General features: G+C 37.1%; 1 protein-coding gene across 4 annotated transcripts in view; it reads left to right on the top strand.

The window, feature by feature from the left end:
- The window catches only part of LOC136836843 (protein tincar-like), a 559,592-nt gene that overhangs the window by 524,284 nt on the left and 18,837 nt on the right, over positions 1–16,471 (top strand). For all 4 annotated transcript variants that reach the window (XM_067101564.1, XM_067101418.1, XM_067101499.1 and 1 more), the window contains one exon: positions 14,067–14,202. In XM_067101564.1, coding sequence (XP_066957665.1) covers positions 14,067–14,202 — 136 coding nt within the window. The remainder of the gene's footprint in view (positions 1–14,066; positions 14,203–16,471) is intronic.

Genomic DNA, 16,471 nt, shown 5'->3' with positions numbered 1-16,471 from the left:
AGTCTTACCTCGGAACGCAGATTTTATCCTCTCGCGGTGTCAAACATAACACAGCTACCTTCAGTCCTTGGTTACTGAGTGTAATTTGTTTGCCAGCATAATGACATCTCACGTAGTGTCATGCGACATCAGTTGGCAGGGATTTATCACTCACTGTGAAGAGACCGATACGAGCATAGTTACGTACCCAGAACTTAGTCAGTGGTAGAGAATGAATTGCTTGTCAGCTTTCCTTCGTGAGTAATGTCGAACGTAATTCTTTTTCAAGAAGCCAAACGAATGACAGAAAACACAGAATAAAGCAAAGAATTCTCCGTTTTAGAAATGAGAGGATAATCAAACAGGCTCTCTCTCTCTCTCTCTCTCTCTCTCTCTCTCTCTCTCTCTCTCTCTCTCTCTCTCTCTTAAAAATAGAAGTTTAGTAAGCCACGTACAAGACGAAAACAACTTGAAAGAAGTCATAAGATGTTTGGGTACATAAGATGTTTGGGAAAATATAATCGCACTCTCTCAACCTTTCCTCTCTCATAGATTTGCCTATTCCCATACTTGAGGCCTCCATCCACTTATTGAGTTAACAAGGTTACCCAGCTCCATTACCACATGTTTGTAGTTAACTAGGTCTTTCCTAACATCACTTCAAAGTTAATGGAGGTCGAGCGTTTCCTAATTTATCGGTGGTTTCATAGTTTTCCTCTTGCATTTTCTTTTCATTCCCTCTCCTGTAACTAAACCAGGCTGGAAATTCTTGCATTGTTTTTGTTTTCGGTGATGCTGTACGTGAAATATTATTATTTTGTGGAGCGTGCAGCAGACATCATTGATTACCGAGTAAGTAGGGTTTGTGATTTATGTATTGCTCATAGCATTCTTGAATCTTCTTTTAACCTTGGATCATCAGTGGCCTTGCACTCTCAGGAACAAGGCCATCATTCAGTATGGCATATGATATGAAAGGAGCGAAGGCCTGCATAAATCTTGAGATGAAAAAGAAACATAAACTTTCTAAAGAAAACATGTCCGTCCTCCGTTCCTGAAACATTATAGAAATGTTTCGAGGAAAGCATATGGAATCTGAAAGATAGAGAAAATAAAAGGCTTTCCGTTCGAACGATTAGTGTTTTTTTCCCGCTTCTCAACTCTCTTGTAGGTCTTCCTTCTATATAAAGTCAAAACATAGGTCTTTTTGTAGGTACAATTAACCCTCACCATGCTTAATCAGTACTAACTACATCCATATAACTGCTTTTAGTCATTAGGTAACTTCTTTATCGGGGTCGAGACCATATCTCACACAGTAGACTCAAAAGTCAGATTGTAAATAAACCCAACATATGGCGATACATATATATCTCTTGAAAGAGATTTTTTTTTACATTACAGTAGCTGGTAATGTATAGCTCGTAGATATTCTGCTTCATTATGGCAGCGTTGTTGTCAGTGTCTTACGGCCAGGGAATAATAGAAAAAAGAGCGAGGCGAGAGGGAAAAGTAGAGGTGTTATAAGAGGGAGAATATGGAAGAGGAGGAGAATGAGAGTAGATATGGAATGTCCCGAGAGAAAGATATGAGGTGAAGTAGAAGGCCAATGTCCTGAGAGAAATGAAGGTGAACAGGATGAAGAAGGATGTTCAAAGAAAGAGAGAGGGAGAGAGAAATAAAAATAGAACTGATGTTCACTCCGAAATCCTTGCGGTTCTTTTCTCGGCCAAAGTAACGGGCTCCACACCACTTGGAAGTCGTGTTGTATCATTCTCTTATTGGAAGAGATTTATAGGTATTAATCCTACGAGAGTTATCCTTTAGGCCTGCTGTAATAACCTTGGAAAATTGGTGATATTTGTCTCGTGAAAAGCTCTGTTTTCATAGCAACTTTCTACGTATTTTATTTCTTGTATATATATATATATATATATATATATATATATATATATATATATATATATATATATATATATATATATATATATACATTTCTTTTTTGTTAATGGTGTCTCATCACCACTGTTATTTTAATATTTTTGTAAGATTTTCCTTCAAATTATACTAAAGTCGGCAAAGCAGGCAATTTGAATCTTTAAATGTGTCTTAGATGTTGTTTTAAAGGTTACTAACACGTTTCGTGAATAATTACATTAAACGCCACAACTTACTACACTGCTGTTTCCTGTCGTCCGTGAACGTTCATCTTCAAAGACCCCAAATATCCAGGGAACATTCCCTTTCATTCTAAGTAAATATTATTATATCCATTTCCTTTCTCTACCGCGCAACGGTGCAGTCATATATTCCCCGCTGTTTACTACAGAGAGAATAATTCGAATATTTACGCCAAAAAAAAAGATACGCGGCCGGAGAAAATGATTCCCGAAAGGCTGTAATTTCAGGAACGTCGTGATAGCGCAAGACCTAACAAAGAATAATTCTTCGCTATAGAGACTCGGGTTTGAATATTTACGCAAAAGTCGCGGCTGGGGGAAAATGAATACTCTCAAAAAAAAAAAAAAAAAATGTCATTTCGGCAATGATGGGACGACGCGGCATCTGACAAAGAGAGAAAGTAGTAGATGAATGGTCGGATAGAGGAAGGCAGCTAACGAAGAAAGAGATGCGCAGATGGATGGAAAGATGTGAATGCGTTGTATCTGATGAACATATTTGCTGGGTTTTGTTGGCTTGTTGTTTTTGTGGGCGTTTCTCTTTCGTAGAATTATCCTCTGTAGATTCTAATGTAAGATGTTTAAATGGTAAGTTTCCATGGAATAATCTATAACTACAGTGACGTATATTCTAAGTTCACCGAAGACAAGCTAAAAATTACAATTTTCGCAATATGGTAATCAGTTTAAACAATTAGTTATCAAAAGTTGAAGGTAATTTCATAAATCCAGCAGCGTAAGATTCTCTTAATATTACCGAATATCTTAAAAGACTGAGAACTATAAATTTGCTTTACAGTTTATATTTATATATTCATATATATATATATATATATATATATATATATATATATATATATATATATATATATATATACATACACCCACACAGTAGTGTGTCCAATAAGTGACCAAATCGGTCAGTTAGCTAGAAAAATAATAGAGGCAATTTTCAAAATGGCCTGGAGTAAACCCCCCGCCCCCGTGGATATAAGAAGAAGGATCACGGTGCGTTCTTCGGGTGAAACCCCATCATTATTCAAGGGAGGTTTTCCTTTCCTCCGACGGCGCTGGTTGAAACGGCATCGGCTGTGCGTCATCCCCCAAATGGGGTAAACAAAGATCTCCTTGGAGAATTTGAGAATGTCTCGCCAATATTCTTATTTTTTCCTTTCCTGTTGTTGCACGCTCCTCCCCCCCCCTCCCCTCCCCACCCCTTCCATTCATCTCCTCTGATCACCCCCCACCCACCAGTCTCTCAGTTTTCCTGGAAAGTAGAGCCGCTGAGATCGTGTATCTGGGGATTCTCTCTTTCTCTCTCTCTCTCCTCTCTCTCTCTCTCTCTCTCTCTCTAGCATTACTTCCTCCTCCTTCGCTGACGTCATGTAGATATATGATCCGTTGATCCCCTGACTCATAATGACCGATGATAATTACCCCCGCCCCCTTCCATCAGTGTATGTGGAGACCCCCGAAAAGAAACAGACTTTATTTTTAAAGGAAACATGGTCGGGAAAATGACACGCAAACGCTTTTAAGTTTTTTTGTTATGGAATTATGGATTTTTCTCCCGTTGTTTGTTTGCTGTTAAGTGCTTTGTGAAGGCATTCAATGTTGTTACCCTCAAGAAATTTATTAGAAGTTTAACCATGGTTTCTAGCTTTGCGTAATCGTTTCTATTCTTGTATAACCGTAAAGTATATATTGGTGTCGCATTAATTATTCATTGTTCCTAATACAGTAAAATTTTATAACTAACTTTATGGTAATTCAAAAGGCCTGTAGACTAAGAAGACCCTTACTTCATATTTAGCTTCTTCAAAATATCCTTAGGGAAGCCACTTAATATTTAGGTGAAATTATTATTTTAGTTGGATTTTTGCCGCTGTAGATTCCATCTATGGTAGTAGTGAAATTCTTAAGAAAAAAATTCAGTCCGCTAAACAGCAAATTTCACGTATTCTTCGTACTTCTACTAGCTTTTATGCTCTCGTTAATGTACGCTAATCAAAAAGTCTCTGCGACTTCCGCCTGCAGTCGCTGGCCGCTTATTAGTACCTTTTGCTTGTAACGTCAAAATAAAATTTGGACAGCCATTTCCTTTTGTGGAACGCCATTTTGGAGCGACAAAACTTCAAAATGAAAAATACAGATCCTAATCTGCTCTGCCAGTTTGCTCTGCAGATAAAAAAAAATAAAAACATTATTTGGGGCTTTTACATGGTTGACGTGGAAGATAAGGCAAAAATTGAATGGACACATTAATTCACACACAGACATGCACGCAAGCCCGACGCGCACACGCATGTACGCACTTGTGAGAGGACGTCAGAAGCTTTCTATTGCACGTGGGCGAAATTGTGCCTTAAAGTCAAAGCATCAGTAGGAGACTGGGTATTTTTTATATCATTCTTAAACTTTGGTATTTTCAGTAAGTCTCTCTCAGATAGGTAGGAAGTAAAGTCTGTAAGGTGCTCGTCATATGTTAGTACTACTAAGTAACACACCCACGCTCTCTCTCTCTCTCTCTCTCTCTCTCTCTCTCTCTCTCTCTCTCTCTCTCTCTCACACAGTCAGGCTTGGGCAGTAATAAAAGAATTGATATACTATAGTTAGTTCAAGTAATTAGCATCGACATGATTACATATTTTAATGACGTTAGCAAAAGTATATGATAAAAATGTAATAATATTAAAAATATATTATAACTTACGCTAATAATATTATCATTAATGCATTCAAGAAATGTTGGTAATATTAATAGTAGTCTTTCATTAGTAATGTTCGCAATATTTGCAGCAGCATAAATGAACGTAGTGGTATAGTAATATAACATTCTCAGTAGCGTATAACAGCAATGTTACTGGAGTCATTAGGGGCGTAGGCGGGAGTATAGGAGGAATGAGAGAAAGCAGCAGAGGCGTGAGAGGGAAGATGTAACTAGCTATACCTTCCTCTATTGATTAAGCCTTTGCCCTAAGGGAAGGAAGCACTGCCTTCGAGAAACTCATTTTTTTTTTATTTCCAAGCAACGCGCACCTGAGTACCGATATATTTAATTATGGTGGGTGAGGCATAACACAATATTTTGTACTGGCTGGTTAGCAATAATTTTGATATTATTTATGGTGGCTGAAGCATTATGTTTGTTTGGTTAACAGTCACTCTGATATTTAGTTATAAATGATGAAGTTTAACTTAACAGATAAAGCATATCTTCATATTTAATTATTACAGATTAACTACGATTTTAAACTTGATTGCGGCTGATGCATAGCTTAATATTTAACTAGTACTGGAAATGCATAACTTGGTAATTAATTATTACGGGTGCATACTGATGATTATGCGTATAAAATCATTAAAAACTTTTCTTTTTCTTTTCTTCAAATCTTCACGGATTGCATGAATAAGCAGGTATATTGGAATCAATAAAATGGACTTAAGGAATAAATAATTTTTTTTAGATGAAGCCTTATTCAACCTTGATTACTGACGCCAGATCTGCAATGCATTTAGTGAGGCATGAAATTCGTAGGTTAAGTAATACTTATGAAGTGTGGGATGAATTCTAAGGCGCCTTCGATTGCCCTCGCGTATGATCTGAAGCGCAATCCCACCATACTCATGCTCAAGAGCTATTTATATTACACGTGAAAACAGGAAGAAACCATGGCAAATTTAATGACGTTTCCTTATCTATCATTCCTTAGATAAAGGACCATTCCCGAATGAAACACTAAAGTATTCCATTTCAGTATTTCATTTCTTTAATCCCTCGCTTTCAGCTGCAATGGCCCCTCGTAGGCATCATCTGTTCTCTTAAGCCGATCAACCCGCCCTTATCCCGCTGCCCTCACTTGACCAAACTTAATGGACAGTTAAACTTGACGGATACCACTGTATGGTTCCGATGATCCCTTGATTGACAGACAGTTAGTGTGTTTCATGATTTAGAGATAGACGGATGTCATTAGTGCTAAGCTTTATTATGCTTAAAGCTTGATAATATACGGAGTATATGAGAGTTCACGTACAGATATAGAATGTTTGTAAACTGTACATACAAACGTCCCAGTCCAAATCTACTTCTCTATAAGTAAGAAAGAACTAAATGACACTGGTAATAGGCTTGTTGCCAAAAATGACACAAACTCGCGTCTGAGACCGAGGAAAACAATCATTTCGGTTCTCAGAAATAGAAAGTGGAAGATCAATTAAATGTGGCTTACAAATCACTATATAGCAGTTGAAAGAGGCGAAAAAAAATCATTGGAAGAGAACCGTGATGTAGTTCATTTACGAAACAAAGGGGATCTTAGCCCCAAAGAAAAGAACTTCCCTGGTAATTGGAAAGTAATTCATGAAAGAATGAGTCATATAGCTTTCTGTAAACAGACCCAGGTATTTGTGACGAAAGATGGCTTAGAATTACTCCTTCAGAAGCACTTCAGGAAATATATATTGTGTTTGTCTGTGCTATTAATGCTCAATATTTCATTGTTCTTCATCTTTCCCGCCATTTCTCCACGTGTGTCCAACTAACTTGAATTCCTACTTCTTTTCACTCTGTTTGCATAATTCTTCAACTCTCACTTCTGAGCTGAGAAGCAAACAGAAAATGTTAGCAGGTAAGTTTGGTTAAGAGATTTAAGAGACATAAAATTTTGGCTTTATCTCTGTTGACTTTACGTTCACGAATTAAATAATGGAGGAAAATTTTAGAATATGTAAAGGTTTAAGGTTATCAAGTATTCTAGCTCATAGTAATTCAAAGAGACGGTGTCTGCAACGCAAACAAGAACGCGAATAATAAATAAATAAAATGCCAACTATGCGTAGTGAAACCTGTTGACGCCGTAACCATCTGGGTATGAAATTGCCTCAGCGACTCCTTTTTGATCAGTGATCGATAGATTGGTGATGAACTTTGATGAAAAGCAAATGATGTAATCGCAGGCAGAAGGCAGCAGGGCCAGACTGGAATGTTGTTAGCTTATCTCAGCAAAGAAATCGCTGTCGTGTTGTGCTCATTGCACAACTAAACATCAGCGTCTTTGATTTTACTCTCCTGGAGATTCAACCCCTCATTTGCAACTGCACTGCACATGGCTCATGATCGGCTCCCTAACCCTGAGCAAGGGCTTCCTGCTATGAGCCAGCTCCATAAAAGGATGGTTTCATCTGCACCCATCCTGGCTGACTTTTCTACTTTCCCTTAAGCAAACACCCAGGTAATTATCTATTGTTGACATTCAATGTTTGGGCCGATATTGGTCTAAAGGGAAGTTAGGTGGGGTAGGAGAGACCTTATGGGAGATTTGCTTACCTGGTGGAGTACCCTTCAGACCCCACCTCACTCCGCGGAGTCGATAATCTCGTAAGAATCTATTGAGGCTCTCCAAACGGGGCGTTTCAGGTGGTTATGGCGTCGGAAGAATTGGTGATTGTCTAATTCGGTTTTTGGCTTGTTTTCGTTTTGGAAGCCTCTAGGTTTTCATATCTGTCGTTGTTGTTGTTGTTTTTGCTATGCCAGTGATGTAATTGATATCGGAATTCCTTGTAGTTATAGTTTTTAACGTTAATGTACTGTTACCCTATTTTTTCTTACTACGAATAAATGTTACTTAAAGAGATTAGACTGCTGACGTCATAGAGGAACAGCCTGTGGCGGCCTCTGATATTTAAGAAAGTGGCTGTTTTTATTTTGTCCCTGAGAAAATGCGAAATAATAAAAGGGATTTAGTATATTGCCTGTATGGATGGCCTCAAAAAGTTTATATTTTCTTTTTCTTTTTCGAACAGGAACGCTTCCTCTAAGAGAGTATTTCCTGAGCCTGTCCTTCATAGCCTAAATGTCAATTTATTTATTGAATGTTTACTCAGCCATATATACTTAAATTACTTTTATTCAGCCTTTAAATCCCCTGCCCCGACTACCTGGTGGTTCGCAAATACGGAAAAGTAAAGCTGCGTTGTTAAGCCTCCACATTTTACAGTAGTAGTAGTTTGAGGAAAGCTGACTAACCAGGAATCCCATCCACCGTTGACTCGTAATTTCCTCCTCCAAGGTGTCCATAGCCCCTACTAAGCGCCCCTCTCTGCCCTGGGAAGCATTGCATTAGTGCTCAAAGCCATAGGCAGTTGCTAAGCTAGTTGTGGTCAGAAATTGTTATTTACTGTTACAGGTCGTAAACTGACATGGACGTTTTCTGTTTAGGAGTTTAACCCTTGATTCACCACGTAAAGCAAGAATGTAGTAGGACTGTTTATATATATATATATATATATATATATATATATATATATATATATATATATATATATATATATATATATATATATCTTATAGCATATATATACATATATGTGTGTGTACACACATATATATATATATATATATATATATATATGTGTGTGTGTGTGGAGTGTGTCTGTGTGTGTGAATTAATCGCTACTTTTCCGAATGACATTACTGTACTTCAATTATCAAGCCACAATAGTGCATGAATACCGAATTGAGTATACCCTGGAGATAATTTGCAATCAAAGGGAATAATATATATGTATATATACAGTATATATATATTTATTGTATATATATGTATGACATATACTGATATATATTATATATAGGATATATTTATTTATATATAAATAAAATTCACTAAGCACATACTGACGCCGTATAGAATTGAAAGCCCCACTATATCTGCACAATCTGAGGGGGCAAACTCTCCCCTAACAGCAATATCGTCGAAACCTACCTACCCACCTAGCCTACCACCAGCATCCAGCCAGCAACCAGACTAAGATCCAATTTGCTCTTCCCCAGCTATTGGGAGATGTAGCGGGTCCTCGCGGATCATCTTTGGTATGTCTCTGATGGAAAAGTTGATTTGGGTATTAGGACGCCCCAGGAGGAGGAGGAAGAGGAGCTGGGTAGTTTGCGGAGGACTCCCCGGCGCCCCCCACCCCCACCTCTTTGTGTGTGTGTCTGTGTGTGTGGGTGTGTGTGTGAAGAAGAGCGAGAGTAAAGTGGAAGTTGATATTGATTGCTCGACAGCAGGTTTGATGTGAAATGGAAGTCGTGAATTTAGATTGATTGACAGGTAGGTATATGGCAGGGAACGTACATTATTGTACGACGATTGAGTTAAATTTGGAAATCGTTATATAAGATGATTTGATAGACTGATAGACCTTCCCTAAGAAGTGGGAATACGTATGGATCGTACAACAGTAGAATTAAGAATGGAAATTGTAAAATCCGGGAGGTTGATATAGACCACAGAGAGAAATGGGAACGGATATTAATTGTTTTGCATTGAAGTTTAACACTGAAGCCGTGAAATTAGATAGACTGATAAAAAGGTAAAGAAAACAGGTTTTAGAACAAACAATAGATTATTTTAAGTTAACAGAATTTAGATCGAATGAGAGAGGAGAGGGAGTCGGAGAAGTGTGGATTGAAAATAAAGATGGAAATCGGGAAATAAGAGGGCGATACTGGTATGCAACTATGATTTTGTCAAAGAAAATATATATAAAAAACAGGAAGCTGTGGTTGAAAAGTATTGGATAAACTACCATCAGCTAACATGAAGAGGTTGAAGAAAAATAGATTGTGGAAATCGGAAATAATAGATAATCTAAGAAAAAGAAAATTAAATCAGGTTGAAGAGTGCAAAGTGCCAGGACTATTGGAATTGGAAACGTCCCAGAAAATTCCCAACCAGTAAGAGAGAGAAGGAGGTTGGTGATAATAATACAAATGATTTCCTCTCATGAAATCCGCATTGGTAATCCATCACAAAGAAATGAAGTGCATTATTGTAGATCATAAGTTACGAATGGCTTTAGCTATTTTGCACTAGGAGCACGTTGCCGAACGTTTTCAGATCTATACATTTGATGTCGCTCATGTAAAAGTGTTCATTAGAGTCCTATTTTATATAACAGAATTTATTTATAGTGTGCCTGTATATTTTGTTAGTAATTTGCGCTTTAGTATCTCCTGGTGTTTCTCAAGCTGCTCTTGTTTGCTAACGAAAAACAGCACTGATTATTTGCTGTTCTTGAATGATATGGCACCCGTTTGTGTAGTTTTAGGACCTTTCTTACAACTGAACTCATACCAAATCTTTATGTTATGATTAGACATAATCGTATATACCTTTTTTATTAAGGAATCAAATTTTTATGTCTAATCAAAACTGGTAGTGTTTATTTTGTTGGTTATACTATAATTTATCATAAACCAAACGATATACTGCTTCCATTTCATCTTTTAGTTTTTTATTTTTTATGCAGTCATTGAAATAGAATGTTTACCCTAAATCTAGACCATGGAAGAGCAGCATTCTCGAATGTCATGATACCTCCATCTTTAAGAAATCCTTTCGGAAGTCTAGCACTATCCGGGTGAGTTGCCGGAGCTGAATTCGGATTTTGTAAGTTATCGGCAAAGAAATTTTTCAAGATAACCAAGAACGTATGAATTCTATTTGACTTATCTGCGAAACCGGTTTTTCAAGTTTGATTCATTGTTAACCTGTAGTTGAAAGTTATCATCTACGACTAATATTAATTTGAGAAAATTTCTACTCACATTTACATTAAATTGGCAGTAAGATTAGCTGATACAAAGGCCACTTGATACTAAAATCATCTTGAACAGGAACTACGTGGAATTTTTGTCATCTATGATAACATTCGTTATTTATGGTGGAAAAATATCCAAGATATCTTTTACAAAACCATGAGCAACTAAATAGTATAATTTCTGTGTTTACATAGTGGTATCTAAGTGCAAGATGAGAAGTCAGTCTCTCGTAGGTATATGGAGTTCTGGTTATCTTCTACCTTGCTATTATAAAAACTGTCAAAAATAATCACCTCTTGGGATTTTTCTGAAGCTTTTTCTTCATACATCTGCCGAAGCCATTGTTAAATATTTACCAAACTTAATCATTATACAATATGTTTTGCGACAGAAGAGTTACCCGGAGAGACGTGGTGAAATCGCTTTTAGTACTTTTATTTGACCCATAATTTTAAAGACCGTCTGTATGCTCTATTCTTGTTTTGGTTCGTATTTTATTAATAACTGTTATTCGATCACCCGTAGGACAGACTTTTATTTTCATAGCAATAGATAGTCACTTATCTTTAGATATTGATCTGGCCTTTAATCCAATACTTTTCGGTTGTCGTTATATTTAGTGAAAACATTTTTTCCGCTTCATTTCTTGAAAGTCTTGTCATTAGTAATAGTAGTAGCAGTAGTACTAGAAGTAATATTAATAATGTTCACAAATTCTTAAGGAACCTGACAAATCGGTTATTAACTCTCCTAGCAAGAGCTTAAGATATTGGAATGTTTTGAATTCAAGTCGTCTTTCAAGTTTAAGGGTGTCGAGGGAAGGTTTAATTAGATTCCTGGTCTCCCACTGGGGTTGGATCCACTTCATAAGGCGTAATAATTCTGCAGCGTCGAATTGAAAGTTGTTACACTGTAGAGTTGGTTGGTATTAGATATGGCTTTGCGTTTTCGTTACTGAATTTATAAGTGAGATTACTGTCGTTCAAATCTACAGCGAAAGCCCTTTGCATCTTTGGAAATGTGAGTCATAAAAGTTTATTTCTGTTACTTTCCATCTTCCAACCGGGGTTAAATCTTATTTTGATTAGGTTCCTCTCGATCTTTTTCCACTTTTCAAGCATGGAATCGATTGGGAAAATTGTTGCCTGTTCTTTCGCCCTTTACGTAAAGAATAATGTAAACGTAATGAACGAAAAATTGCCTCTGCGATATCTACGCCCTTACCACAGGGCAACTGATAAAAGAAAATCCCAAAATTTTTAACATGTAAATAACTCTCTCATTGAACGTTTTGGCCATACTTCCATTCTTAGAGATTATTTTAACATACATAATTATTTATTTTAGTGTTACATAGTGCTTTCATATCCTCAGTCCACACTAATGCAAACGATATACATAACTGGATTTTAATCGAGAAACTTATCAGCGTTATGAAGGGTAGATTCAGGTTTCGGTGTATAAAAGACATCTCCGGATAATTGAGTAATTTGACTCCCATTAAACCGATACCACAAAAACATGTTCGAAGTCTGTTTAACATTCTGCGATCATCCGTTGCATTAGATCTACATGACGAATCAATAGCCAGGCAGTGGGATACTGTTTCTAGCATTTCGCACAATCCATTTGCGCATCTGCAATCCTCTTGGTATCGTCTTAATGATAATGGTAATTTCGTGATCTGCTTTTATGCGCGTTTATGTGACATACGTAACATTTAATCTAATGACCGTGCATGCAATTACGCTGTGTGATTGCTTTCGCCATAATTGCAATAGTCTAGTTTCCTATCACATGGTCCTCGACTGTCCCTGTCTGCATTTGACGCAATTCCTATTTAAAGGTGAGATAGTGAAGGGGAGTCAAGGAAAAGGAAGTGCATTAGGATGTAATAAGAGAGAGAGAGAGAGAGAGAAATGTTATATGATAGGAAAATTGACAGGAAGTGAAGCGATGAAAGTGGAGAATTAGGCAGTGAGAGAGATGAAGTTGTGAAGTAAGCGTAAATATATTGCAAAACAGCTACGAGAAAACAAAAGAAATGGAGAATCAAGTTCTGTTTGTGTGATAAGGACGTAAAATCTCGATAAACACTTGATTATATATACTGAAATTAAGAAAGTATTTCACATATCTTGTTTATAGTATATGAAGGTCTCGGTATTAACTTAACCCACTGGCTTTGTTGTTAGCGTCGTAAAGAATGTGATAAGACGAATCGTCAGCACAGAATTTGCAAGAAGCTAAGGAAAAACACTGATGATCTCTTGACAAATATCCTACAAAAGTAATTCTGGATCTCAGGATGGGTTTCTGCCTATAATTTACAATATATGTCTAACATTTGCTCTAGCTGCAGAGGTGGCACTTACGCCGGTTGCCATAAAAAAAAAGTATGATTATTCTCAGTAGACTGGGGCAAGTATATTGATAAAAGCTTAGAAATGAACAGGTTAGTTGTAGAAAAGGCATGAGTTCCACTGATCAAATATTTGCGTTAAGGCATAATGCCCAGCAACTTATGGAATTGACAAATTCCCTTCTGATGGCTTTTGATCGTTTTTGTTGATTACGAGAAAGCATTTGGTAAAGTCCACAAACCAATAGGATGAAAGAGCTTACGTCACTATGACGTTTCTGTTAAGCAGGTAAAGTTAACTGAAATTATCTATGAACGAAGTGGATACAGAGTTAATGGTGATTGGGGTCTTGCCGAGTGGAATTTAAGTTAATAGTGGGGTGCTACAAGGGAATGTTATTTTGCCTTTGTTGTTTGCTCTTTTCATAGATTTTATAATAAAAAAAGAAAATGAAAAGTGGTCGGATATGGAAGGGAAGGTTTAGACTGCAGGAATAATAGAAACATGACAGACTTAGTATATGGAGATGATGCTGTTTCAATCAGCAAAACACCACAAGGGTTTACAAAGCTTGCTTATTAGAATCATACGCCTAGAGTGACGTGTCTCAAGATGAATCTAAGAAAAGCAGGAGCATTGAAGAAAGAGTGCACAAAGGAATGAAATAAAATTAGATGGAGAAAGGATTAATGATATTGAATCGTTGAAAGATTTGCTAACAAATATCCATTACAGGGTCTCTTGTGATGAAATTTAGTGAAAGACTGAAAAAGGCACTGCTCAAACCGCCTCTTTTATCCGGGTTTGGAATCGACATGATTGTACACTACAAAGCATTTTCCCAATCGTTGTATGTTGATATATTTTTATATGTAAGATACCATTATCCTTCTGAAGGAAATACGCCATCCATTCACCACCTTTTCCTTTGATCTGCAGGAAGCGAGATTCTCGTAGCGGGTGCCCGGATGTGCTCCATGATCTCTCAGACACCGAGACCTCGGACAGTGACGGCGACTACGCAAGGCTCAGAGACGTGTCTTTCCCAGGACCGACGAGGAGGCTGTCAAATAAGGTGAGTCTGTTCCGTGGTCAAAGTGAAAACCAGCCCGTAGACTCGGCGGAGCTCTTCTGCAGCGGCATGTATGTGTCTCAAAACTGTGATATTCACGTTTTCAGTTCGAGGAGTTCTTCAAATAGAATAAAAATCACTTCCGTGGTAAGTTGCTCTCCCTAGCCACTTGAATATGATGGCACTGTCGGTCGACTAATATATACTAATTTTTCCTCCTATCGTATAAGATTAATTATTAATAATTTTTGCATCTGCAGTCAGTGCAAGTTATCTCTGATCTTTTACTTACTATTTTGATGTTACTGAGTAACTTCGAAGAGCAGGCGATGAAAAAGTTAAAAGAACTTCGTTGTGGAGACGATGGAGAAACAGAAATGAATGTTATATGTTTATGTATGAAACTGTCTTACTGAGTTTTTTAATTTCCGGCACCAATGATCTTTGCTGTTTTAACGGTAGTATAGCATGTCAATTTAATTATTCAGTCAATATTACATATATATATATATATATATATATATATATAGCATATATATATATATATATATATATATATATATATATATACATATATATGTGTGTGTGTGTGTGTGTGTAATTTCGAATCCTGGCCGGGGCAGAAGAACCTATCAGTTATAATTCCCTTTGGATGTAAATTATTCCCATGGTATAGTGAATATGATATTAAACAATATTTGTGGTTATAAGCGACGCATTTCGTTTAATATCTAAGTCACTATACCTTGCAAATAACTTACAACTGTGCGTCCACTTGTCGAAGTGTTCAGGGCATTAGTTTTGCAAATTGTCTGTTTAAAAAGTAATAATTTCATAATAACGTTTTCTGACTGTTTGTTTAAAAAGTAATAATTTTATAATAACGTTTTCTGTAATCGCTCTCCTGATTTCATTTCACTGGTCGATCTTTAATAGCGAATTTGCATTCAGTTTCCCGATTCTAATTTTGAATTCAATCTTTGATAACGATTTTGTGGACTCTTTCCTGGTCCTATATCACGAATCCAATTCGAGATTTGATGACGATTTTATGCTCAGGATACATCTCTATTTTATTTTACTGTTCAATGCTAAAGAGCTTATACATAATTTCGTCTTTTTAACTCACTGTTGGACCATTCTTTACAAGCTCTTACAAGCTTTCATGATCTGAACTCAGTGTCTGAAAGAGCTAATGTAGGTTTTTTATCATTTTTTGTTTTTTAGTTTTAATTCCCAGTCTGTTCTTTCATAGCAATATCATTTTAATTGCATTAAAAACTCGACTTTTACATTTGATCATCAGAAATTCATTTTCGTCATAATGTGGTTCGGATTCCACAATAAGCTGTAGGTCCTGGTTGTTAGGCAACCAGTTGGTTCTTGGCCACAAAATAAATCTAATACTTTCGGGCCAGCCCTAGAAGAGCTGTTAACCAGCTCAGTGGTCTGGTTGAACTAAGATATACTTAACTTTTTTTTTCCAGTGCAAAATTAGAGTTGTTGTTTGAAACTGGTTCTTTCACAACATGGGATGCATTTTGATTGGCTGTTCTTCATAGCCTGAATTTTCGTGATAGTCCCATTCTCGTTGTTATGGTCTCTCCAGTCCCGTGTCTATAATCAGCAAGCAGACGTTTAATGCCCTGTTTCGTTGTTAAATCTTTAAGGAGAATTTTATCCCTACTCTAACGGCTGGGTTTCACGGCTGGATCTTTGGTAATGATGAACTTGTATGTTGTACCCTAATCAGTTTCACATAATGAGTTCGCCCTCGCAGTCTGGCTTCGGAGTTCATTCTGCGCGGATGATTTCAACACCAGTTTTACGACACGACCCAGAACATTGCATATCTCATAAGGGTGAACCCAAGTTCATGACTCGCTGTTGTGAGTCCCTCCCTCCCTCCCTCCCTCCCTCCCTCTCTGAATGATCAAGGATTTCAGCTGTAATTATTCGACCGGTCTTTTATGATGTTCCTCGTACCCAGTTCTGTGGTGCGAACTTCAATATGGCTTCTTGCTCCTTTGTAGTAGTTTTCACGAATCCTTCTTTAGATGTTTTTATTAGATCTCGTTCCCTTTGTTGCTGGTCTCCGCGGATTTCTGAAAGACTCATTTTTCCCTCCTCCGTCCTTCTCTTTCTTCTGTTGTCCAATTTCAGCATAACGACGGCGTCTAATTTCATTTCATACGCCTTTTAGCCGGTTGCATCAAAAGTGCTTTGGCTGTATGAGATCCCCTTGCTTTTTGCATACTACCTTTCATGTATG

The sequence above is a fragment of the Macrobrachium rosenbergii genome, chromosome 1, assembly GCF_040412425.1.
Source record: "Macrobrachium rosenbergii isolate ZJJX-2024 chromosome 1, ASM4041242v1, whole genome shotgun sequence".
Taxonomy (NCBI): Eukaryota; Metazoa; Arthropoda; class Malacostraca; order Decapoda; family Palaemonidae; genus Macrobrachium; species Macrobrachium rosenbergii.
Note: the sequence above shows the minus strand (reverse complement) of the source record. Positions and strands in the feature narration are given on the sequence as shown.